The following is a 27,048-nucleotide window of genomic DNA, read 5'->3' as shown; positions in this document are numbered from 1 at the left end:
TTTGAAATTTAAATTGTTCTGTCCTGACACAGTGTGAAGAGAGGAAGAAATTGAGTTGTTGAAAGTGCTCTCATCTGTTTTAGTACCGTACACGGGGCTTACAGTTTGTCTCCAAAAGAAGGGGCGGAAAACCTGATTCAGTCATGTTGCAACACTGCTGTGGAAATGATTAGCATACCCCACAAAATGACAGCTTGAGCTGTGCAGCTGGGAAGCAGCGTGTTGGTGCCAGTAATGCCAATAATGTATCCTTATTGATACATTAGTGACCTCTGGTGGAGAACTGGGGAAATCTGTAGTGTAACACTAGGCACACAGATACAGAAGAAGAAATTAGAGTACGAGAAGACAAAGTGGCTGCTGAACTTCTCAGAACTCAACAACACGACAGCCAACCTATAAACAAATAAATATTTTATTACACTATTTCAAGGACAGAAATATCAACAGACTAACTTGCTCATCTTTTATTTACACTGGAAAAACGGCAGAAAATGTAGGAATGCATTTAACGTGACGCTATTGTAAAAGTGAACCACGTAGTGTTGAATAATGTTTTACTCGCCGTTGTGTGGAACAACTGACGCTACAGTCGTCATATTTACACGAATAACAGTAAAACAGCAAAGTTAAAAATATTTCCATGCTATTTGCTTAGCACTAACAAGTTTTGTAAAAAACAAAACATGGCTAAGAGCGGCTAACCTTTAAAAAAAAAGCCATCATGCTAACCATTAGCTAGCTAAGTGAGATGCAGTCTGACTAAAGGCCAGTGAGGTGCTACAAAGCTGTGCTAAAAAAAATGTTGGCAAACTAACATATTTTTCCTTTGTTTGCATATTGGCACTACATGCTGTAATGTGTTAAACTTGTACTGTATAACTATACTACAGTGCTGTTTAGCAACATTAAAACTGATTTTCGCCAATACCGATTTTTTTTTTTTCTTTGTCTGAAAAGTTGTTAAATATGCTGGCAGAGGTAAACGGGACAGTGGCTGATTTTAGATATGATCTGTTTCACATGCAAGTACATTTTGGCTGATCTCCAAAATTTAAGGAAATTGGTGCGATTTACCAACCGGCTGATTTCTCTGGGCATACCCATTTCATTCTTTTCGTTTTGATAATTACTGCTCACAACTAATAAAAAATTACTAATTTAGTTTATTACAAAATAAAAATTTTACAAAAGACCAAAGCAAAGAAAGTTTTTTTAATACGGAAATATTGTGGCCTAAAAAAAAAAAAAAAGAAATTCAAGGTGAAGTGCTGACTTAACTTTTCCCCAGCTGACAGTCAGTGACACACTCCACAGGCAGAGGAAGCAATAGAAGTTCAGCACAGAGCTGCGGTAAAGCAGATTCATGGGAAATTTAGTGGAAGGAAAATGTGTGGTAAAAGCCACTCCCACTAAAGTCCATGATTAAAACAGCTTGGGCTTCCTTAACACCTCCACATCCATTCTACACAGAATCGATGCAGTAATGGGTTTAAAAGGACGCACAAATACTTTCTTTCTTTGTTACAAATATGTTTTAGGTGTAAAACATGATCATCAAAATTAAGAGAAATAAGTGCTTGAAATATATACCCGGGAGTCAAATGAGTTTCAGTCTTTGTCTTGAATTATTTATATATATATATTATGGAGGTGCCGCTTTATGAAAAATACACAAAGTATGATACTTTGGCTCACAGAGGCAGTTTTGAGACGTGACTAATGTTCCTACGTTTTCAAACAGAAAAACTAACGGCTATTGGTCTTGTTCAGGTAACCTGCAGTCTCTTATTATCACATTCATGTTCTCAGACAGTAAGAAGGTACTTTGTTTTTCCTGCTTTGACATAAAACACACGAATGTGTCAGAGGAGAGTGGCTTGTTTGGTTTGCTTGTTTGTTTGTTTCCTGCATCAGGAAGAGTCCGAGTCTGAGCCGGAGTCTTCAGACTCGTCTGTGGAGTCATACTCATCGGGGGAGTCTGTGAGGGCGGGGTACGGCCGCGGCTGGTCCAGGTTCACGTAGGTGACGTTCAGGCTGATGTAATGCTCTCCCTCCAGGCTTGACAGGATGGTGGAGACGGCCAAAACCAGAATGGCGAAGCTGGGCCTGAGCTCCGGATCAGGATCCCAGCACTGCAGCATGATGCGATATCTGGGGAAAAGCGAGGACAGAGTGTAGATCAGGGGTGTCCAAACATGTGGCCCGAGCGCTATTAGCAGCCAGAGGAGTGGCTTTGTCAGGCCCCTGACTGCAGTTCAGGAGTAGTCAAGGCAACACGGTGCATCCCACCAGCCCCGTTTAGTCCGCTTCAGTCGGACTCCAGCTCGTTTGTCTAGAACACGTGTGTCAAATTCGAGGCCCATGGGCCAAATCTGGCCCAGCATAGTTTTTTATGTGGTCCTCTAGATTCCAGACTAAACAGGAAGTTAGTCTTAAATATTTTGTTATCAATCAAATCAATGCAGTTTTTATCTATTTGCTGCCAAATTATAAATTCACACAAAATCAACAAATCCCTGCACTTTTTTACGCTGATACGTAATTGGGAGTTTAGTGCAGATTTTTCTCAAAAATGGACAAAAACAGTCTTACTAAACAGCTGCCTCAGTCTTAATTCACATCAGATTATAGTCCATGATCTATATAGCGAGTAATAAAAAGTGGCTTTTACCATCATAAATAAGTGCAGATATGGCAAATATTTTCAGATGAGTACCACAAATACTTTGATTTTTATTGCAAAAAATCACAAAAAGAATCACGAGGGACTGAAGAGATGTTCAATAAACCATGTAATTTTAAGAATTCATTGATATTTTAACGGCTTGTGAACAGGTTCTGGCACAACTGGCCCTTTAAAAGCCTTCAGTGTCTTGATTTGGCTCAAAACGAAAATAAGTTTGACTGCCCTGGTCTAGAAAGTCCGGTTTGTTTGGGGATCTGTGAATGTGCAATTGAACTCAAATGCGAACCAAAAAAGCAAACTCTAGTCTGGATAAGGCTGCACAGTGGCGCAGTTGGTAGCACTGTTGCCTTGCAGCAAGAAGGTCCTGGGTTCGATTCCCGGCCGGGGTCTTTCTGCATGGAGTTTGCATGTTCTCCCTGTGCATGCGTGGGTTCTCTCCGGGTACTCCGGCTTCCTCCCACAGTCCAAAAACATGACTGTTAGGTGAATTGGTCTATCTAAATTCTCCCTAGGGGTGAGTGTTGTGTGTGAATGGTTGTTTGTCCTGTATGTCTTTGTGTTGCCCTGCGACAGACTGGCGACCTGTCCAGGGTGTACCCGCCTCCCGCCTGGAACGTAGCTGGAGATAGGCACCAGCAACCCTCCCGACCCCATTAGGGACAAGGGTGAACAGAAAATGGATGGATGGATGGATAGTCTGGATAAGAACTTAGGTCTGGGTTTAATAAAGGGAATCCTGGCGCAGTTGGAATTCATGTAAATGCTAGCGCTCCAAAAGCAGGAAGCTAACTGTAGTGCATGGCATTCTGGGCCTGTGTTTAGCTGCTTGTGACAAACTACAACCTGGATTAATTACTTTCCTCCAACAGTGGGTCTGTACTTGTGACTCATTAGTCATGAATTTATTGAGGGATTTGTGTAATTTTGTGAGAATGCTTTTTGACGGAGTGTGCGACAAAACCTCGGTGGAAAATACATGTGAAACGATTGGCTGGTTAGCATTGCCTCTCAAAACGGTCGTTACGGCTGCTAGGAAAAAAGTTTAGTGCAAAAAAAAGTATCATTAAACCTGCTAAAACAAGGAAGTGTGTCACTGAGTTTGTTTTCAAAGTGCGTCGTACACATTAACTCCCCAACAACATTTCATAAGCATGTTAGAACAAGAGTAGTGGACAATTTACCACTACTGGGTTACCATTTGAACTGCTTGTTTCCGCTGGTTGGACTTTGTGTCCAGATCTCCTGCGCTACGCTTGCACGGGGGGGGGGTACTTTATTTCCTATTGGGAATCCACAGTGCTAGCGGCTAATTGCTATCATTCGTGTTACTCACAGTGGGTCAGGGCAGTACTGTGGCTGGGGAAGCCTCCTGCCTTTCAGTAAGTAATGCGTTATGTCATAAGGGTCCACCTCTGGGTAGGGGCTCGCTCCTCTGGTCAGCATTTCCCACATCAGAACACCAAAGGACCACTGCAGGAAAGAACACGGGGGAGCAGCCAGTAAGACACATGCAGAGTCCCACATAGAGGTCCTTGCAGAACCTCTATGTGAACCACACACAGTTCATGAAATGTTTTCAGTGGAATTCATTGCGACCTAATGTGACAAAATAGTACATAGATTTAAGATGCAAGTAAAAGGGCACTTGGTTTTATTTATTTATTTTTTCTTAGAAATTAAAATAGGAGAAATAGGAAAAGATGGACATGAATACATAAATATTTTTTGTTCCACTTCACAAACATGGATATCTCTGTGGTGGTTTATCACATATTATTATCCCAAAAATAAACACTGCAGTGTGTGATTGTTACTGAGGATGATATATTGGCACTAACATCGACATCGGCGGAAATTCAGAATTTTTTAACCGAAAAAAAAAGCGATATTAACAACCAATATTTATCTCCATCTTGTTATCCTTTGTTTCTGGAGATTGTTTGGTCATGTGGTTTTTGTTTGGTCATGTGACGCTGATAATGATGCAGCAAAGGATTGTGGAGAGTTTAACTGTAGCACAAAAACATTGTCAGTGGTGTGGGTATTTTTTTTAAGATGTCGAAAGGATAGTGAAATATGTATATTATCGGTAAGTATTGGTTAATAACAATGAAGTTAATATGGGATATCAATATCAGCCCAAATTTTCATATCGATGCACTCCTAATAGTAACAACACAAAGTTAACTGGTTATGAATACTTTTGTAAGATATGTCAGATCTAGAATAGACATCAATAAACAAACATATTTAACTCTTCTGCCAGCACCGGCATCTTTAATCCCACGTACCACGTCTGACTTGGTGGTGAATTTCTGCGTCTGCAAACTCTCGATGGCCATCCATTTGACGGGCAGCTTAGCCTTCTTGTGATCCTGTACGCTATAGTATTCCTTATCGAAAACGTCTCTGGCCATGCCAAAGTCCGCCACCTTCACCGTGTACGACTCATCCAACCTGAAGGCGGAACAGTGAGCTCATCATCTCTTGAGTCGCTCATTTTAACAAGAGGTCAAAATCTAATAGCGCTGACTGATGTTCGTTTCCTACATGCAGTTGCGCGCAGCGAGATCTCTGTGGACAAACTTCTTGGTTGCCAAATACTCCATCCCCTTGGCGACCTGCAGCCCAAATCCGATGAGATCCTTTACAGTCGGGTTCTAAAAATAAAAATAATAAAAATTCAACAAAAGAAATATGTTACCCATTAGGTAGTTAGCAGATAGCTTTATGAAAACAGACCAGTTCAATCAAATAATGCATTTCCATATTTTGAATGTTTATTAATTTTATCTGTACTGTTCTTTGTCGCAGCAGTTGCTGTTGTTGTTTTTTTTTTGATGCTTTATAATTAAAGTAATAGCAGTACATCACACCCTCTTCTCGCAGCGTATGAAGTGCCGTAGGTCTCCGTGTTTCATATACGGAAGCACCACCAGGGGGAGCCCTTCCTGCGGCAGGAAGATGCCCAGCAGAGACAGGACGTTGGTGTGGTGGAAACCCTTCATTATGATGCCCTCTTTCAGGAACTGCTCCACCTCTTCCACATCCGTTATTCCTGGAGAGTGGATAGATAAAAAAAAAAAAACATAAAACATTATAGATGCTTAGACAATTTGTTCCACTGGATTGACTTTCTAGTTCTCTTGTTAAATCGACATTACTATTCAAAGACTTGACAGCGCAGTGAGTTTCTCTGTTGTTGGAGTCTGATAAGTAACCATGGTAGACAGTTCCAAAATGACCTGCGGGCAAAACCACAAACAGAATGAGAAATGTTGACTTTTTGTACCCTTTGACGTTAATTTTGATGTGGTTCTTCTCACCCTTTCCGATGATGCGGTGGTGCTGCACTATCAGCATCTCAGCAGGAATGAGAACGTCCTTCACCTCCTCCAGCAGCTCTGGTCTGAAGCTGGAGATGGAGATCTTCTCTGTCTGCATGAGTGGGGTGAGGGTCGGATCTCTGTTGCAGGCGGAGTAGGCCAGGCCCCGAAACACCACCGGCCCAATCAAAGGGGTTGGGGGGCTCAGGGAAACGACTGGTGGAAGCGCAGATACGGAGGAGTGTTACTGCTGTATCACTGCGGTTTTGATGTGTAGCTTATTACTGCAAAATTATTAAAACCCCTTCAACTTTTACACATTTTCTCACGTCGGCAACCACAAACTTTAATGTAGTTGACTGGGATTATGTGTCAATGCACTACAATGTGTGTCAAGCTGAAGGTCTGGGGGCCAAATTGCTTTTTATGTGGCCCTCTAGACTCTAGAGAGCATTCACTTCAAAAAGACAAAATCTTACCAAGTATTTTTGGTCTAGTTTCTAGTGGACGATATCTTGGTACACTTGAAATAAGACAAAACTAACTTACAAGTAAGTTTTTAGCAAGAAATAAGAGTTTGTTTTAAGTCAATATTTTCCTAATATTGATGCAAAAAGAACTAGTTCCATTGGCAGGTCATTTGACTTATAACTTGGGAAAAAGGTCTTGTTATAAATAAAATAATCTGCCAGTGGTACTAGTAATTTTTTTCATCAATATTAAGGAATTATTTACTTAAAACCAGCTTGTAGTAATGCAGCTTTTTTCTTGTGATGTTATGACTTTATATGTGTAATTTTATTTTATTTTGTATTTTCTTGTTGTGGCCTTAATACTCCATTGCACAGTAAAGTATGTTAGTCACATTAAAAAATGTGCAAAGGTCCAAGGGGTGTGAATGTGTTTTCTAGAATTACCTCTCCTGTAGTCTCCCGTGGGAGACATTTCCACAGTGTTGGTCACAGAGCGAGTGGCAGAGTGGGACAAACGGGCTTCTATCATTGAGGCTGAAAGACAAAGCTTTTGTTGTTGTTTTGTTTTTAATCATCAACCCCGTCGACCCCCAAAAAGTAAAGTGCATGGACATCCGGTCAAAAACTTGCGTTGTTCTAGTTGAAAGACTTTTGTTACCCATTCAAGACTCCAATCCAGTTTTATAAACAACTCTGATCAAGGTCCACACAAGAAAGAGAGAGATAGAGAGGGAGAAAGAGAGAGGGACCTACCTTTCTTTTTCTTTCTCAAATGTTTCATCACAACAAAGGCCAGCACGGCCCCGGCCACCAGAGCCGCCAGGATTCCCAGAACTACTCCCACCATGTAGTGATTGTTGACCCTCACCACCGTGCCAACATTATGAACCTGGCCGTTGATGGAGATCTGGAGCACAGAAATACACACACACACACACTGCAAGTGTTATTATTTTTGCACATATCTCCTTTTTGATGCTAAGCACTACCTTGCAGTCCTCCAAGTGTTTAAAACAAAGCTGTGTTTCCTGAAGCCTAAATGCTTGACCTGAAAAATTAGACGTTTTTTTTAATGTAATTTGTTTTTGCATTTAGAGGGGAGAAAATATCAGTCATGGTTGTCGTGGTATTTTTAAAAGAAAGTACGCTCTCAGTCAGTTCTAGGGCTTAACAAAAAATAAATAAATCAAAGATCAAAAGACTAGTGTAAAACACGTGGGTGAATTTTCTACTGAGATATAATGTACATCTAAATCAATAAAACTCTGGCGGGACTTGATTAACATTTTTTATTGAGTTAATTGCGGGGTCTACAATTAATTAATCGCAATTAATCAAAAACTACCTCTATTGACAAAATGAGCAACATTTTCAGTTCTAAAACTCTTTTTGCTGCTGAATCATTGAATAAACAGACATGTGAGCTTAATAACAAAGATATTCATTGTTTTTATATGTTGTTTAGATTATTCAACCATCATATTGGTGCAAAGTGGTATGATACCAATTTATCTATCAAGTGTTTCAGGAACTCCTGATCATTCATGGAACTTCTTTAGAAATGTGGACTATGGATGATGCTGACATTAGCGTTGGGGACATCTGTGCTGCTGCAACGTGTTTAGCACTGAAATGCTATTTTAGGGTTGAATATGTTTGCTAGTAGGTCAGGTCCTTTTTGCACAGACTGCAAGTGACAATAGTCTTCTCCAGCACATAGTTTTTTGAAGCAAAAATTAACCCCCAATGGGCCAAGAGGAGCAGCTTTTTCATATACAGCTGTTGCATGCAGACTTGCGATAGATTTACGGGCGTACCAGAAACATGCAAACTCAAAGATTCCAGCTGGAACCTTTTGGCTACAGCCAAAAACTAATCCAGCTAAATATTTCATCAGCCACTGTCCTCTTGTTCCCTGTCACGCTTAAATCTGAGTCAAAGGTCAACTAACAGAGTGTTCAATAAGTGCCTGAGCAGATCGCCTTCACAACATGATCCTGGAGGGCAACTATTCCATAAAAACACAACCTGACCAACCTTCACTGGAAGTCCCTCGCTGGGAATGGTGATGTTTTTAGGGATCCTGCAGGTTATCTCATTATCCAGGACTTTGGCATCGCAGTCGACATCGGCCACCATCATGATGATGGTCATGCAGGAGCTCACCAGGTTCAGTTTCTTATGCTAAAAACAACAAGTCCAACGAAGAACATTTTAAAAGACATTATAAACTCACCGGCCACTTCATTAGATATTCAAGTTCAACTGCTCGATAACACGAGTAGGGAAATAGCAAATCACATGGCAGCAATCGGATACCCTTGGGCATTTAGATATGATAAAGACTTCTGTCTGAAGGTCAAACTGGGCATTAGAATGGGGAAGACAGAGGATTTAAGTGACTTTGAATGTTTCAGAAACTCCACCATCTTTCAGAATTATAGAGAATGGTCTGAAAATGAGACAATATGCAGAGACTAGATCCCTTCAATGGAAGAAATCCCAGACCCAGCAGTTTAATGGGATTAGAATCCAGCGGAATTGCACATGAGGGCAATGGCCATGTTAGCAAAGAACTGAAGGCTGTAAGGAAAGGTATGATTTTCCTTGCAAAAATTGGACAATAACCAAGTAGAAAAATGTCTCCTGGTCCAACAAGTCTCAATTTCAGCTGCCATTTTTTCACAGGGCCGGGTCAGAAAGACGGTGTAATGGAGTGGAAGATGCTGTTTTGGTGAAACTCTTAGCAGCAGCAGCTAAACATTTAAACACCACCGCCTGTTCCTACTGATATTCATCCCTTTGTGATGACAATGTACCCGTGTTCTGATGGACACCTCCAGCGGACAAAAATACAAACCCATACCCCAGTACTAGTGAGGTGTACCTAATCAAGTGGCCGCTAAGGATTTAATTCCAATAGAATATTTTCAGAGTAATTATAAACAAGCTAATCACTTACATGAAGGGACACTTCGTCAAACCCAGGATACAAACTGAGCACATGTCCCTCTGTTTCAAAAGGAATGGGTTCTCCGTAGGGGTGATAGGAGAACTCTTTGTTCCAAAGGCCCGGGGCGCCGTCCATGTCAAACGACAGCAGGCCCTCCTCGCTCTCATCCCTCTGGAACGCCGGAGTGACGCATTCCATCTGAGTGGGCAGGGACTTCCCAATGCACTCCTGGAGCCAAACACCGTGGCATTACTTTAGCTCTCAGTACATGGTAAAAATTAATAACCCAAAAAGATTTTTTAGGGTCACATGCCCCTTAACAAACACAGTCAAAATGTACCGTTGTTACTGCTCTGAGGTGGCTCTCGTTGGGCTTAAAGCGGATTACGGTGCGGTAAACCGAGTCGAGGTTCTCCCCTTCGATCACGATCTTTGAACCTCTACGTTCAGAGAGAAGAACAAAGGCGTTTGCGTTTTCATTCCTAGATTGTCAAGTCCTGTTAAATTCGACATCTTCCACGGTTTGACGTCCTTTTACGTTCCAGATAAAATTAGACACAAGCGCCGGCTGCTTGGGCTGAGGTCTCTGTGTGGCCAACCTGTGAAAGCTGCAGGCGGGCAGCACAGCCGTGATCTTCGGAGTTTCCTTGTAGTAAAACACCTTTGTGGTGTGGACTGGAGATTTGTCGATGAAAACGCTCAGCGGGACATCCCTCACCTCCGAGATGGCCTGGGACAAGCAGATGATGGACGAAACATTGGCTACTGATTTGGACCTGAAGAAACAAAAATGTGAATTCAACTGAAATGCTCTCCACATTTGACCCCAGTTTCCCCATTAAGTGAAGATTACAGTAAAATGAGTTGAATTATTCCTCTGCCTCAGTCAACAGATTCCTAACTAGTAATTAAAGCATGTTTTAACAAGTTTGACTGTTAGGTCACAGCAATAAAAATGTCTGAGCAAATATCATGTCTTTTAATCATCCAACAATTCAAGGCCTTAAAGGGATAGTTTAGACATTCATAAATGAGGCTCTCCCTGAAGGTTATAAGCAGCTAATATCTTTTCAGCAGTATATAACTCTTGGTGTTTTAGTATAAATCCAGACTGAGGCTGGTTATAGGGGCCAAGACCAAAACATGCTTTTTATGGTCTTTAAACAACTCGCAACTTTAAAAATTCAAAGGGGATTTATGGAAAATACCTGCAAACGACTGTCACGTTTGCATTGGGTGGGTATGTACATAGAAATTGATGATTATTTACTGAGAAAATGGACGGGTAGGCTGTGCGCCACCAATGATCTTCCTGAGTGAAATATATACTGAGATGGAAACATGTAAAGCATCTCCAGTCAGAGTAACTATTCACATACATATTCTGTTCTTGGTACGCGTTTCACACTGGAAGGTCACTGATGGTGTACTACACACAGGTTCCGCTCTGACTCTAGATTTTCTGTGGGAATAGCAGCGCTAATGCAATCGTGGAAATGCAAACATGGAAATGGTTTAAAGGTCCTTAAAACCGAATTTCAACAAATCAGTGTTCAGTTTTTGGCCCTTTAGTTTTTGTAGATGCTAGAAGTCGGCCTTCTCAGATTAGCTGTTAGCTTGAGCCTCTGGGACCAAATAATCTGGATGAATAGCAAGTGAAGCCATAAAAAGAGTTATTGAAATTTCCAGTAACTTGTTCAACGCATACGTGAAAATTGTTTGAAGGTCATTAAGAAAGCATTTGCACACACCAATGTGAGGTTCTTGTCACTGGAGTTGCTATAAGATGGTACAGGCTTGTTTGGTTTTGGTCCCGGTGGAGAGAGACATAACCTTAAGCCTCTGGAACCAACTTATCTCAATGTTTTTTGACATTTAAGAATATCAAAATCCATTGTTCACCTTCTCATATGGCAGGGTACTTCATTCAGAGTGACTCTTCTGTTTTTTCCAGCATCTAAGTGGAACCCAGTGATCGTGATGAGTGTTCCTCCGACACGCGGCCCGTAGTTAGGCTGGATTTCTGTGATGTTTGGAACCTACAGGGAAGGTGACTCTCTGTTTTGGTTAAAAGGTTACTTAAAACAATTTTATTTACATTTTAGTCACTATGAACATGTAATTTTCCGGGTCTGACAGAAGGATGAATATAGTTACCACAAACGTGAACCCTGGTACTTCAGCCTTGCCATCAATAGAGTAGCGGCCCTCCACCCTGCCCTCGTGCACATCCACTGTAATGTTGACCGGCTTGAACAGCTCGGAGGTCCCAGAGCGAATCTTACATACTAAACTGACAGAAGCACACGACAGACAAACATCAGCAAGTCATCAGCAAACAACTTGCATCTGATTTTAGCAACAATTTCCTGTTTTAAAAAGAAATTGGGTAAAGTTTTTCTATACACAGAAACATTTAATTTTTTGTGAGTACAATGTAATAAACTATGATAATGGTCAAGATTAAAAAATAAAATTGTAAGCTGCCATGTTGATTTTTTAGGTAACCCTATGAGCATGATCAAGGGCAATAACGTGGGAAAAGTAGTGTACAGCGATCTTGTAGTGTCAGTCCTTTGTACATGTTTTGAACTGGAAAACACAAAACTGTTATGTTTTTTACAATAACAAGTGGAGTGGGAATCGGATTACAGGTGTAACCTTTAGGGAGAAGGGGCGGACATGTTTGGGAATATAGCTGTGGAGTAAAGGACAGCTTTTTTGTAAAGTTATCGAAACTTATAAAAATTCCTAGTACAATCATACTTCAGTGTGTACCTCCTCAATTCAAACATCCTCTGAAAACCTTTGTAGTTCATAAATTGTAATTCTTCAACAGCTTCCAATAATTTCTTTTTGTCATATTCACTTGTTGATGCCTAAATTAGTTTTACTTTTTCATGTTGCTGCTTCAGAGCTCTTCATACTCAGCAGATATGTTTCCCATGTCTCTTTAATGACCATCCTTTCACAATGATAGTTGGCACAATTGCTTCATTTTCTCACAATCTGCCAAGTTTCTCTTTATGTATGACATTAACATGCATTGTCCTAATTTAAATAAATAGGGAATAAAAAATTTTGATTTGTCTGAGTAAGAGTAAAAGTGAGAGGCATGCTGGAGACATGAGAGCTGGCAATCCTATGAGAACCAACAAAGGTTTCTTTTTTTCTGTCTAGAGAAAATTTTAGTTTAATGTTTTGTATTCTTCTAGAGAATACAAAACTATTAACTATTGACTATTAAACAGAGAACGACAACAGTTAACCCTTCAGGTTCACTCACTGCGTGTTGTTGCTTTTGAGTGGAATCACAGAGCAGGCGGTCTGTCCCAGTCGGACCTGGTGGGTCTTGGAGGTGATAGCAGGTCGAAGCGGCGACTGAAACTCCCATCCGCACACCGTAAGCTCCGTTTGTCCATCAGGGGGAGCAGTCCTTGGAAAAAACTGCATAAGTAGGAGGAGAAATTAACGACCTCAATATACAAAGTCAACACCTTGCATTGACATCGCAGCGCAAACCTCACCCCACTGATCCCGGGCGGACAGGATTCATTCCTCCAGCGGCTGTGGCACTCGCTCTTCCACGAACACACTCCGGAGCACCAACCGCAGCCCATGAACTTCGGGGCCGTCAGGCACGTGACGCAGGTCATGAAGTGCTGGCAGCCGGGCCCCCTCTGGGGCACCTGAATCATCTGAACAGAGAAATCAGTCGACTCGTTCAAAGACCGCTTCATTCTGCAACAGTTCATTCCAAACACAGCTTTTCTATTTTAGCTTGTCTAAAAATAATAGAATAGAATAGATATACAGACTCACACAAAGATAGGATAAAGTACATACATAAAGCTGAATAAAGAACAAAAATACTGTACAGTAAGGGAAACATTTCAAAAGTCATGTAATTATAAAAAACACTACTACAACTTATAATGACATAATAATGAGAGTAAGGACGTGGTTGCATGTTTTTCTTGACTTGCAATCAGACTGAAATAATTTTGCAACCATGATCCCCAAGAATTGACGTTCTGATTACTATCTGTGTGAAACGTTCTGTTTTAAACACAACATTTGAACTTAACTAAGCTAATTAAATTTACATTTTAACTACTTTAGTTAAATTCAAATGCATTACTTAGTCATAGACAAGAAGAGGAAGAAAAAATGAAATGTCAACAAAATAGTTTTCTAAAAGAAAGCTGTTAATGTTGATAGCCAGCGCTCCTGCATAGTTATGGTAGAAAAGCCTTGAAAAGGACCAACATGTTTTCAGGATTCCATTAATATTATAACAAAGCCTTTCTGTTGTTAACAGTGCTAAGTTTGACAAATGTAGTAACTGATCTGGTATTTTACATCCATCTACATAGACTGTTTTGTCAAAACATTCAGGAATGGACTGTAATAAAACCTTACAGGAATGTCTTTAAACCGCTGGAGAAAAGTTTTACTCCTTCTACCTGAGAGCTCAACTAAAAAAGGGACAGTAATATAAATTAATTACAATATTTGACCAGAGAAACGGGTTGTTTTACCATACCTTGTCTCCAACTACAAATAGCAGATACTCCGAGGAGTAAACAGCAGCAATAGAAGACACCCTCTGATTCTCGACCAAGGAGTAATTGGCAAACATGTCTGGGCTGGATCTTGTCAACACAAGCTGCAAACACAGACATAGCATAGCATGTGCTAAGAAATTATATATATATATATATATATATATATATATATATATATATATAAGGGTGAATGGGTGAATATATTGATCATCCATCCATCCATCACTGGTACCTATTACTGGGCGAGAGACAGGTCACCAGCAAGAATACTGTTGATCATATCTACTTCTAATGCTGCACTAAACTTGTTTTAAACACTGTTTAAGATTTATTAAATTTTATTCTACTTGTGAAAACACAAGAACCAAGTATTTTTACATGTTTTTTTTTCACATTAGATAAAGATAAAAAGCACAACATAAGGTCTAACTAATCATAAGGATGCACCAATCCACTTTTTTTCCACTTTCGATACCGATGCTGATATCCGAGGTTTTGTATCGGATCGTATCGGCCATTACATTATTTTGTATCGATATGATCCGATACAAAATAATGGCCCTGAATTGACTTAAGATGTTTCATTTTTTTTAAAACAAAGAGATAAATGTACTGAATTACACATTTAATTGATAACTCTGCACCAGCACAGCACACTTTAATAAACTGATAGCTTTACAAGCTTGGGCAAAAATGTAAAAACAACATAACTTTAATTTGTTTTGTCAGTGCAATTAGGAAGAAAATAATAAAGAAACTGACAAAAATAATAGGTTGATTTTCTTGGCCAAACATATAAAAAAATAAGCTGCAACAAACCAAACAAATGATTCAGAATTATATTTAAAATTGCAATAAGCAATTTTAAATATAATGTAAAGTAAATTTTAAAAAGCATGACATCACTTATATACATCACAATTATACTGAATAGATCTGCCCTTATCAATCGGACACATCGTCACTGAAACTCAATCTAGAATTTTATTGAATATCTGGACTGATAGTGATATTAATGTCGAATCGGTGCATCTCTAGTCAATAGTATACTGGATTATTCTAAACTAATGATTACAGACTCTTTTAAAGACAGTTTGTGAAGCCGTTACTCTATTTGTGGAAAAAATCCTAGCTTGGTTTTCCCAAATCTAGTGCTAAAATCTCATCTCTTCTTGTTCTTATGAATTCACAATGTATTGCACCATCTCAGGAGGCGAATGTACTGTAACCCAACACAACCTTGCAATTTGCAAAGCATTGTTATTTACAGTAGTTGTGTTTTATTTTTTGAAACAACGCGACATACCTGAAGCAGACGTCCAGTTGAGGTGCCAATGTGAGCAACGGTTTTGTTCTCTATGGTCGTCACCAGGAGAGAGGTGAGCAGGACGTTGGTCATCTTCCTGTTGAAAAGGTCCACTCTGTAGTACGGCTTTGACACCATGGTGGGATGGTCGTTGCACGTGGCGTTGTTCTCCATGCTCTGACGCCACCAGCAGGGGGAGCAAACAGAGAGGAAACAGTGACCAGAAGTAGAAAGCAGGCAGTCTTTAAGTTCTAACATTGAAATGCTGACAATGTCTGCAAACTTCAAAAACTGCTGAAGTCTTTGAAGTTCAACTGTCAACCCCGCTACTGAAAGAACGAGTCTGTTTTTACTGGAGTTGCTGCTTTCAGGGTCAGATATTACCGAACATCATTTAACATCTAGACAAACAAGCCCATCTGCTACTAAAGACTGCCTGTTAATACTTACAGGCAACTGTTTATAGGAAACTTAAGGACAAGTCAGCAATAATTTTTATGTTAGATTGACGAAAACAATACAAGCCTGACAACTGGGCATGTCATGTTTAAAGCCAGCGTCATAAAAATGATGCACTGTCCACCTTTAGAAGCTGATACGTGTCCAGGCTCAGATGGGGACGTGGGGCAAGGTGTGCTCGTCACCACGACGACCATGAGAAAAAGACCCGGCACACCAGATGCGCAAGGTGATAATGTGATTTAGTAAGAAGCCGTGATCAGATGATGCATCGTCGACAGAGAGATCGCCTTGCAGATAGCAACAGAGCACAAGTTAGATCTAAGCTTGACTAAAAGCAGCTCATTAAATGAACAAATGTTTGTTTGTTACAAAAGAGGGTCAAAGTTAATGATATGGTATGAACTTTGGTTTTAGTAATGTCCATGGAGAATTACATTCCAGTATTCTGATTACCTTATTGTGATTGATCAGTGGATTAATGGGAGTATGCGGGTTTCTTTTGGGAAATGGTTTGTTTGTTTCCTCTATGTACACTGGTTGCTGTGGGAACACTGGCATGCAAAGAACACAATAAAGAGACTTCAGAGATGGATGTTCTCACATCAGGAGAACCTCTTAGGCTCTTTAGCATTTGTGTTTCTGTCCAGTCCTTATTGCTGACAACACATATCTGAAAGTGTGTGCTTAAAAAGTTAGGAAGAGTGGATCACAACATGTCCAAAGACAAAGTGTCAAAAACACTCTACAGCAGATTCTGTTCTGCATTTTGAATCCTTGCAAGGACTGCTCTAAGCTGCTTTTTATATTGACAGCATGTTATATTTTATTTTTATTTTGTCTACAATTGCTACTCAGTGGTGGATGTTGTGTGTCTTGTCCCTATTCTGCTGTAACTGTGAAATAATTTCCCTGCTGGGATGAATAAAGTAATTCTATTCTATTCTATTAAATTACAATGCATTGCTCTTTAGATGATCATTGACTGTATTTCTAGTGTTTATGCTAGTTTAATTCTGCTGTCGGTGTTGTTTTTTATATAGCTAAAGCGGGATTGATGGAGGCTATGTTAGAACTGGTTCTTTGATAGAATTTCTGTTATGTGTAAATGCGACAGTGATACAGCTCATACATTCAGTTTATGAGTTTATGTTCAATAGGTCTAAGTTAAGCGACTTAGCAAATACACAAAAGGTTCCTCCTTAATCAGTGGCCCAAAACCAAAATTTAATTACTTTGTGAGGACTAAAACTAACTCTGGACACAACTGAGTTTTTAATTAAGGATGGACATTTATGTTAAGAATATTTTATTTATTGTAAAAACGATACAATTATTTCCTTTTGCTTAGTCATATAAAATGTACATAAAACACATTTACATTTTACATGTAATATAAAATGTTTTTCAGTTGCAACATGACAAAAATAAAGTAAGGGGCGTGAATACTTTTGCTAGGACGTGTCCAGTTGTAAATCTGTTTGGCAGAGAAAGAGTGAATGATTTTTCATAGAGAAAATAAGACAGTCAACAAACACATTTCAGTCTGTAATATTTTCTACACTTATTGGTGGTTTGGACTTTAGAGTGCATTAAAGAGTGTTGGAAAACACACGTGGCTGGGTAAGAAACACTTAGAGCAGAGGAAGCCTGGGGAAAGGAGTTTTCATTCTAATATTAATAAAAGACAGAATATCAGAAACATTACAAACACCGTTTAATTGTAACATAACTGCATAACTTCAAAACAGACCATTATGAACAATTACTGATCAAGTACTAAATATTAGTTATGAAGTTACTATGGATGTTTTGTTTAAATCACTAACTAAAATGAAATAACATCCCAACTATTAACTATTGTTGCAAAGGTTTCAGCTATAAAAATTCCCCATGAATTCTCCAAGACAACTGTTTACATGGGACTTAATGGAAAAGGTTGTCTCACCACAATGCCCACTTTGTTAGTCCTCCTCCCTACTGGTAGCACTGGTGCCAAAGCAGAGAAAGCATGTATGCTATGGGAAATATGCATGAGAATTGGGAAAATAAGCAGCCTTTTTGTAAGCTTTCCCCTGGAGAATTAACACACCATATGCTGTGAGATGATAATATCCTTAAAAAAAACAGAAGCAATTTTCTGTACATCACTCAACTGTTTCATAAAACAATAGTAATAATAATAACAGTGTGCAAGTAGTGAGACTTTTTCATGACATTTTTTTAACCAAAAATAAATCTGTAGCCCAGACTTCCTCTTCTCCTGCGCTCTAGAAAACTAGAGATAAATGAAGTAGATAAGACAGACAGACAGACAGACAACTTCACTATAATTTTAACTGTTATGAAAAATTTCTTATGATGAAAAGAGTTTGCATTTATTGTTGTCTTTATAAATTCCAAGTAACGATGTTAAAATACAACAAAAACTGACAGCCTTTTCAGAAATGTTATTTTTACTATTTTCCCCGCCTTAACAGGTAAAGAGCTACAGTAATTCTTATAGTTTTTTTCAGTCAGAAATACTTTTTTGGCTAAAATAATCATCGTCGAAATTTTTTGTTGCTCCACTCATTTCAACCAGTCAAAAGCTGTTAAAACACAAAGATACTTTAAAAATTCACATGCAGTGATGATTCTTTATCAAGCTACTGTACCTTAACAGTAATTAAGGAAATATGTATTCCTGTAAATACAATCTTATCGATTATATGACCTCATTCTCATCTTATCATGTTCTCTCTTTCCAGCATAATTCAGATCAGTCACACACACACTCCACCCCTCTGCCGACCAGACTCTGTCTTTACATAATAATACAGTCATGAGTCCCAAATCAATTCTAATGAATGAGGCAAACATTGCATCACATATATGCATGCAGTTTAGTGTCTGAGTTATGAATGTAAATTATGTTCAAATCTGCTTTTTCATTAAGCCTAATTTTATGCAATAACATTTAAACATTATCTTTTTCAGAACCTGTGATGAAGTGCTCCAAATTACTCATACAATTACATTTCCTGTTTTCCTTATTGTCATGTGACAAAACTGGCGACCTCCTCAGGGTGTGACCTGCTTCTTGAACAATGACAGCAAACACACACACACACACACACACACACACACACACACACACACACACGCTCACACACAACAATGCAAGAATACTTAGGTATAGACAATGAATAGATGAATCTTCCCTATCAGATTTTTATGACTTTATGTAAAAAAAAATTGTATGAAAGATATAAACAACAGTTAATGCTGAATTTCAAAATCAGTCAAACTGCAAGTCCTTTTATTTTGAAGAAACACAATCGTCTTTGAAATGGTTTCATGTTAGTAATAATTACACATTTCCCACTCCTTCACTGGAAAGTGAAAAAAAACTAAATATTTCTAAATATTCCAATTTGCCAAATTGTATTAAAAAAAAAATCTAAATCTGCATTTATATTTTCTTATCAAGTCTAAATAGCAAAAATATCCCAAGGCACTTCACCAATTACAGATGGAGGCACAATGTAACGAGTGAGTAAGAGAGAAAGTTGAATTTCCACTAATTGCCAAAGTTAAAGGTTGTTGATGAGAACTGAGTTCCGGACAACAAGTCTAAGTCAAGCTACCATCTCTGCTGTCCATAAGTAGAACTGCGGACCTTTCCGTTACATCAAGTATCACGTCAATGAGGTGGATTTGTTCTGTTGTTGTTGTGAACCGACAGACTCACCTCGTGTGGACAGCTTTCACATGGCTGGAAGTGGCAAAGCCCTCTGGAGAGTTGCTCTGGCCCAGACTGACAGCAATCATCAACGCCGTCAACGATTGCCTTGTTCACACTGTCCATAGGAAAGGCGCACAGAGCCGAGTCGTTCTCCGTGACCCCATTGTCATCAGTCACAGCAAACACCCCATAGAGGATGTCGTCTTCCTCCTCCGCCCCCAGTTCCTCCGCCAGCTCCCTGCCCGCCTTGCCGAAGTACGCCGCCTGGACCACGTTGTACACGATGTCCTTGTAGGGCTCGCGAACGTTCCTCCTCCTGCGCTTAGGCTCAAAGCGACACTCCAGGATCAGTTCACGATACCTCTTCACCTCCCACTCGCTCCGGGGCAGACGTCCCAGACGAGTCTGAAATGGAGATGACTCCTGATCTGGGCTCTCTCTTTGGACCGAGAGGAAGTAGACAAACTCCTGAGTGAAGAAGCTGTAGACATAGTCAATATGGTAAGTCCTCCGGAGGGTAGGCAGGACAGTAAGGCCTCGCACATCACTATAGAAACCATCCTCTGTGGCCAATGGTCTGCGAACTGATATCGACTTCCTTCCATAACGTTGGGTAACGCTATCATTGATGGAGGCAGCAACAAAAAAGTAGACTGCCTGACCCTCCTCTACCATTGAGACTTTGGTACCCAGAGGGCTCGCCACGCAGTCTGGACAATAAGCAGCAGAGTTTGCACTCTTCCTGAACAAACACTTAGAGCGAGAAGGTAGTCCTCCGTTTGAGTTCAGCTCGTGAAAATAGCAAACACCATACTGAGAGCTTCCACAGGAATATAAATACATAAAAGGAGTGTCCAGCAACAACACTTGATTGTCTGTGTCCTCCAGAAAGTTGTAATCCTTATCGATATCGCATAAGTTGCATATGCGACACTTTGGGCTTCCAACCGGCCCAGTGCGGAGCTCCCAGGCCTTTTCCAGACTCCTGTTGACGGCTTCGATGACATTCCGTGAGGCCACGTAGACTTCCTGGTAAATTGAGTTGTTCACTATGTTCTGGATGGGTCCCTGTGCCTGAAAGAAGGGCATGGTGTAAACGACGGAGAAGTTGAGCGGGCTGGGGGTCTGTGAGGGACAGTTGGCCAAGGCGAAGGCCAGCAGAGTCTGGAGCCGGATGCATGTCCCCCACACTGTGGTCCAGTGGACCATCGCCACTCCCAGGTTCGGAGGGGGAACAATTCACAGATGATGTAGGACTACCTCCACGCCTGGTGATATAACAAAAACATCCTTAGCACCAGCTAATGACACCTAAAAGGACAAGGAGAAAAAAATGTAGTTCAATTGTTAAAGGCATCAGTTTAATTTAGGAAATATGACATAATTCTGTTCCTGTAGCCCTGGTTTAGTAATTCTTGCAGCTTATTTTTTACACATCACCTGGCAGGTGCCAGGTGTTCCACAATTTTTTAAAGATTGATCAGAAATTTGAAGTGGGAGTGGCTACTATACCAACAGAAGCAGCAGTCGGCGGTCCCCATGAGGACTTTCCTAGAGTTCTGAACTGGAGTTGTAAAGTATGAAATATCCTGACCAGTTTTTGCTACCTCAAGTAAACAATCAAATTTCTTTGTAATTGCACACGATGCACTGGCCTGTACTCAAGGTGGCAAGAAGAACAATTGTTTTGTGCTTTTTTTTGTATTAGGAAAGAATTGTTTTTTCCCTCTGTTCATCTGCAGTTTATTCCAAGTTGACATTGCTGGCCATCCTGCAAGATAAACAGAAGCTAAATCGCTGTTCTAGTCTGTGAAGATAAAAGTTATAGTCCTAGAACTTATGATCATATTATTCATATTCACTTCTTCATTCTATTACAAATGGGACCATAGGTATCATCACTCTGGTGGAGACTGATGATAAAAGCATCTGTAGTCATAAAGAAAAGAATTTCCTGTGGCTCACCGCAAACACTTAGAAATGTTTATGTATTCCAACAGGGAGCTTCTCCAAACACGACTAAATCTGTTTCTGTTGGGACATCCTGAAAACACTAATCTATGAGTGCTTTGCAAAAGTATCCATACCCCTTTGGAAATTCCACATTTTGGCAGATTAAGACACACTTTAAAGCATGCTCCTGGAATTTTATATGACAGTCCAGCATGAAGGAGTGCATAAATAAGTGGAAGAAAAATAATGCGTGGTTTTCAAGCAGATTATTTCTCTTATAACAGGGAACATGTCTTGTTATAAGTGAAATAATCTGCCAGTGGAACTAGAAGCTTTTTAAAATCAATATTAAGAAATTATTGACTTAAAACAAGCTCCCCTAACTTGTAAATTAGTTTTGTCTTATTTCAAGTGTACTTAGATATTTGCACTAGAAACTAGTGGAAAAAAATACTTGGTAAGATTTTGTGTTTTTGCAGTGTGTTCAGTTTTACTGATCTTGTTTTGAAGATAAGAATTTCAATCTGTCAATGTGCAAAACTCTTAAAAACATAACCAAAAATAAATGCAACTATAATTGTAGTAAAAGATGCTTCTGGAAAATATTGACCACACTCAGCAGGTCTTTGCTTTGTAATTCTGCACTGCTCTGTTTCCCCATGTCTATTTTTGTCAGTCCAAATATGGAAATTCTCCAAATTAGTCGCTTTATGCAGGAGAGCAGAGAACAGGTTAGTCACCGCTGCTGAACTCGAATCCACCGAATCCAAATGTTTCCGTTGGCTCTCTCTGACCCATCTCTGCACAACAACCAACCACGACCCTTCCCTTCATTCTGCACAGACGTTCTCACGTGGATCATTAACTCGACACATTACAGTAGAGTTGCATTCAAGAACCCCCGGCCTCTTTAGTTTGCATTCCTGTCACAACCTCTACGTGCCTCGCGGAGGGGAAAGATGTGCGTGAACTCATGGCAAGGAGACACAGTGTACCTCCTGAAAACTCCCAGGCGGTGAAGAAAGTACTTTTCCGCTCGTGTCACTGAAGGTAATCAGCTCAGAGCGTTTTGTTTAGAAGTAAACAAACTTTATTCAGACCAGAAAAAGGAGATTTTACTCCAGAAAAAAACCCAAAACACTCGTCCTCTACTAAGCAGCCGAACTGAACATTTTGCAGAACAAGAACGTCCTTGCATCAATAATTCATAGGATGCCACTTATGTCGTGTTACATTTTAACGTTTTCATCTCCATGTGAACCTGAGGTTAAAGTGTGAGGACATGGGCGTACATAGTAATGGCACTGATTGACTTTCTTTCTGACTCACGGTGAATAAAGCGGGGAAAATGGTTGCAAACCGGTTTCAGCTCATTGTGCTATTTACAACGCGGCTCCGCAGACGTTTTTTTTGTTTGTTTGGGTTTTTTTAGACCGTTATATTTCCTCGCTCAAAAGATCGGTCTCAAGGACGTGACCCGTGGATCGAAAACGAACCGTCCACCGCGATATTCCGCAGCTTCTCCCGATAAATGGCACTCAGGCGGGCGAGGACACAAAAAGGGAGGACGACGCCGTCACCAATCAAAGCAGAGAATTCCACTGGGATTAACAGAGATGAGTTGTGATTGAAACCGCGTCCCGTTCACATCGTACCCAGAGGACTCACTGAGTCACAGGCAGAAATTGAGTTCCTGATCATTACAGAACCTGCCTGTCGATTTTCACCGTTTTATTCCATTCTACAAAAGGCCTGCAGCAATAAGCAATAAATCAATTAATCGCGTGAAAAAATAAAAATAAACTCAATCATTTCCATTTGCACGATTTATTGTTTTTTCTCTTTTCTCTCTTTCTACCAAAAATTGGATGACAAAAATCTTCAGTCTGGTGCTTTGGTCTCAGCTAGACCTTTTTTTAAGGACAGTTTTCGGAGACCTCATAATTAATTTTATTTGTCATTTCTGTTGTCTTGATTATTTACTTTGGATATTTAAAATGTATTCAAGTTCCAGTGTTAAATGTTCATTAGATTTGAAAGTTTATTGATCTTTATATTACTTGAAAATGGTCTCAACACACCAATATTATCATTTATCGCAATAACTTCTGGTACAATTTATCATCCAGCAAAATTAGTCATAGTGTCAGGCCTATTCCATAAATCAATTCAAGATTAACACCAAAATTCAGATCAAGACACAAAGTTCTTCTGTTGAAAATATCTAAAATTAGGCGTCATTAGTGTTACTCTGCCTTGTTTGTATCACGGGTAAAGTCAGATTGAAATTTACTTTATATAAAGACATGTTTCTCACTATTAAGAATACAAAAGTTATTTTTAAAAGCTGATTTCCAAGTAAATAAAAGTTATTTTTTGTTTAACTATCATCAAACTGAAAGGTTTACTCACATTCCTTTTACTATTTGCTACAATTGTCTTTCAACTGTATGACTTGGGTCAGATGTTTCGGGTTTCCTTGCACAAGGTCATCACATGGTTTGCTGGAATGTTGGCCCATTCCTCCTAACATAACTGGTGTAACTGGTCTGTAAACCGCGTCAATCACACAAATCCCCTCTGGCGCTGAAATTAAAGTTTTATCATGATTTGTCTTCATTAAGCCACTTTAGAACTAATTGAATTGCTTTCTGAGGATTATGGTCCATTTGGAAGATCCGTTTGTTCCGAAGCTTTGCCTTCATGATTGATGCCTTGAGATGTTGCCTCGACATTTCCATATAGATGTGCACTTCACATCTATTTTGCGAAGTGCACTAATCTCTCTTAAAGCAAAACAGGCCCGCAACATGATGCTGCCACCACCGTGCTTCACTGTAGGGATGGTGTTCTCGGGATAGCAAGCTAGCCACTCCAAATCAGGAGTCTACGACCTCACTAAAGCTGAATAAAACTGGTCTAGGGCCACAAATGTTACATGGCCCTTAGAAAAATGACAACCTAATTTTTGTTGCATATCTACTGTAGAAAATGTGATGTCATTTTTAAAGAACAGCCATTTTATTTCTATTTCTAGGTTTTAAAATAAAGAAAGAGTTGAAAGTTTGGCAAGAAAAAAAAAAAGGATACATTTCTCCTATGGGATGTTAACATTTGATGAAATTTATGTGGAAAAGTACATTTGAACAACATCACTGGTACTTTTATTGTCACTGTGTGGTGGAAATTCAGTGTAATCGTTCCTTTAAAATACAGAGAAACAGCAGAAGACCTGCATTTGTTATTGAATTTATATTTAAAAACATTAATTGTTCCTTTCTCATTATTAACCACAGTTATTAAGAGCCATTATGGAAAGTCCAAATGGCCACTTGCGGTTCTGTAAATCCCAGCTCCAAATGGGACATTATGCTGGCCAAACAGCTGCAGTGTTGATCACTGTGATCTCTTATACTAATAGCTTTGTCGCTTTAAGAATAACGGATTCTTCCTCTATGAATAACATTCACATATGGAAATTGCGCCGAAGGTTGAGCTAGATCAATATTTCTCTTCTTCACATTGTCATGATGAAGCAGTGTGTTTGAGATATTGCATTACACAGCATCCACAGGTCGTCCTCCGTTTTCCTCGAATGTTGTTAATGAACCTATCAGAAGAACCTGTCATCCTCATCTGAGCTTCCCGACATTGCCTAAAGGCATAATGACTTTTAGTGTAAATAAACTTCTGAGTTGAAAAAAAAAACCCAAACAAACAACAACAAACAAACAAAAAAAAACGCAATAAAAAATGTAACGACCGGTTATCCTAAAAGATCTAAAACAGGAAAGGTTTAGTGTGATTTTCAGGGCCTGTGAGGGAAAATGCCTTTCTACAGAATGAACTTCAATATTTGGTTTCCTTGTGATAAGGTGTAAGAAAGTTAAGATTCATAAACTGTTTTCCAACTTTCTGCTGAGCTCAGCACTCAGAGAGATATCTACACCTATCGGCAAAAAACAATTAGATGAAAATTTGGAAAATATTTTTGTTCGCCCCAATGTTGTTTTTAATAACATTAGGACCTATTTTAACTCTTTTTTTTTTCTTTTTTTTTTACTTCTGAATGCATACCAGACAGACACTAGTATTTTCCCTCAAGATTACCATAACATGTTGCAAACTGTTAGAAATTAAACAGGGCTTTAAACTAAATTGTCTTCTTCTCGTGGTCCCCACTGTTTCTTAATCCAACAATCTACCTTGAGCACACTTGAGCCACGCCAACGGATCCTGGCTGCAGTCCACAGACAGGATGCAAACATCTGAGCCAACTTGAAATAATAAACCAGGGCAACACCTTATTCTGGGAATTTATTGTGAGTCAGTGATGTTTGAGGTATGCTGCTGCTGCTGCTTAACCCACTCAATTGCTATCGAATTGATGCAGAGAGATAACAGTAGAATAAAGAATAAGTAGAAAACACAGAGACAAACAATGCTTTTCATCTCTGTAATACGTTTATAGCAAAATAAAGAGTTTTAATTTCTTATTTTGTTATTAAATTGTTGTACAACACGAATATGTTTGACATTACGAATTAGCTTAGTTTATTTCATTTTTTAAAGCGTACCTCCAACATCTTCGGATCCTCCGTCCCTGGCCGAGAGCGCGCGCGCGGGGTTCTCACCGGGTCGGGAGGAAAATCACCGCCCGCGTGGGTTGTTGCTTCTCACGTCAAAACTTCAAAAACCAGCAAACCTTCATGTGTAAACTCCTGGTGTCGATGGAAAGCTCCTCCGCCGTTTCTCCGGCTCGCACTCCTCGCCTCCTCTCTGTCCCCCCCGGACTGACACCGACTGCGAGTCCGAACCTGGATTTATCCTCCTTCCGCCGTCTGCGCGCGAGGTCCAGGGGCGCCGCCACGGGGTGGGCCGGAAGAGGGGCCACTGTGCTAAATGACATATATTTGTTAATGTAACAAATATTACAGACATGTTTCAGTTAATGCACTGTACATTGTATATGCACTCAGTACCTGCTTGTTGCTTCTGCATGAATTATGACATTAATGCAGCACGACTGTAAACAGCCTGAGGCTTTGCAGAGGCATTAAGGAAGACTAACCTTCAGTTTGTTGTTGGTTCATTTCTCTCCTTTTTAGGTCAGACGAGTTAAACCAGACATAAATGTCGCAGCATTTAAGCCAGGTATTTTTCCATCCATCCATTTTCTGTACACCCTTGTCCCGTGGAGGGGTCGGGCGGTGCTGGTGCCTACTTCCAGCTAACAAGTTTAAAGCAAATTACAAAACTGTTTAAAAGAAATGACATGGATTAATAGAACCACGTCATTGCGTTTGACAATAAGGCAAGCTCTGGAGTAGAATGAAATCAGAAATCTTGATAAAGCTCACCGGGAAAAAAGCATGTGGTGCATTAACATTTATTGAAGTTCGACTCTCCACTCCTGGTACCTTGATTATTTATTTTCCTATTGAAGTGCTGATCACATGTTTTTATGTGAAAAGGGACTTTGGACATCTCAGTCCTGGTGGAATCCATCTAAGGTTGTCTCTGGTTTTGGAATGGCTTAACCCAATGTAACCAGTAGTTCCCATACCTCTGATGTATCCCCGCTAAACTCTCAA

At 39.8% G+C, this 27,048-nt stretch overlaps 1 protein-coding gene across 3 annotated transcripts; it reads right to left on the bottom strand.

Moving 5' to 3' along the window:
- Positions 1 to 397: 397 nt before the first annotated feature.
- mst1rb (macrophage stimulating 1 receptor b) lies at positions 398 to 26,311 on the bottom strand. 3 transcript variants are annotated; one of them, XM_028002531.1, is made up of 21 exons: positions 26,032 to 26,310; positions 19,508 to 20,812; positions 15,316 to 15,492; positions 13,988 to 14,110; positions 12,969 to 13,139; positions 12,728 to 12,888; positions 11,599 to 11,734; positions 11,344 to 11,480; positions 10,041 to 10,217; positions 9,782 to 9,881; positions 9,451 to 9,669; positions 8,526 to 8,672; positions 7,242 to 7,395; positions 6,933 to 7,022; positions 6,016 to 6,231; positions 5,854 to 5,934; positions 5,566 to 5,747; positions 5,240 to 5,349; positions 4,981 to 5,146; positions 4,023 to 4,159; positions 398 to 2,154 (listed from the first exon to the last, which is right to left on the bottom strand). In XM_028002531.1, the coding sequence occupies exons 2-21, from the start codon at positions 20,708 to 20,710 to the stop codon at positions 1,914 to 1,916; spliced, it is 4,128 nt and encodes a 1,375-aa protein (XP_027858332.1). In that variant the 5' UTR covers positions 20,711 to 20,812; positions 26,032 to 26,310; the 3' UTR covers positions 398 to 1,913. The 3 variants fall into 3 exon arrangements, with proteins under 3 accessions (XP_027858332.1, XP_027858333.1, XP_027858334.1); XM_028002532.1 differs by having other exon boundaries at positions 19,508 to 20,769; XM_028002533.1 differs by lacking the exon at positions 398 to 2,154 and having other exon boundaries at positions 4,019 to 4,159; positions 26,032 to 26,311.
- Between the last annotated feature and the right edge of the window lie 737 nt (positions 26,312 to 27,048).

The sequence above is a fragment of the Xiphophorus couchianus genome, chromosome 20 (genome assembly GCF_001444195.1).
Source record: "Xiphophorus couchianus chromosome 20, X_couchianus-1.0, whole genome shotgun sequence".
Classification (NCBI taxonomy): Eukaryota; Metazoa; Chordata; class Actinopteri; order Cyprinodontiformes; family Poeciliidae; genus Xiphophorus; species Xiphophorus couchianus.
Note: the sequence above shows the minus strand (reverse complement) of the source record. Positions and strands in the feature narration are given on the sequence as shown.

What these genes read in the sequence shown, in the direction of transcription:
- mst1rb (XM_028002531.1), bottom strand. Translation starts at nt 20,710, where the DNA reads ATGGTCCACTGGACCACAGTGTGGGGGACATGCATCCGGCTCCAGACT. An exon ending in GTCCGCCCGGGATCAGTGGG is followed by an intron (nt 12,889 to 12,968) that starts GTGAGGTTTGCG and finishes CTACTTATGCAG; the next exon opens with TTTTTTCCAAGGACTGCTCC. An exon ending in TTTGAGAAAGAAAAAGAAAG is followed by an intron (nt 7,023 to 7,241) that starts GTAGGTCCCTCT and finishes TTTGTCTTTCAG; the next exon opens with CCTCAATGATAGAAGCCCGT.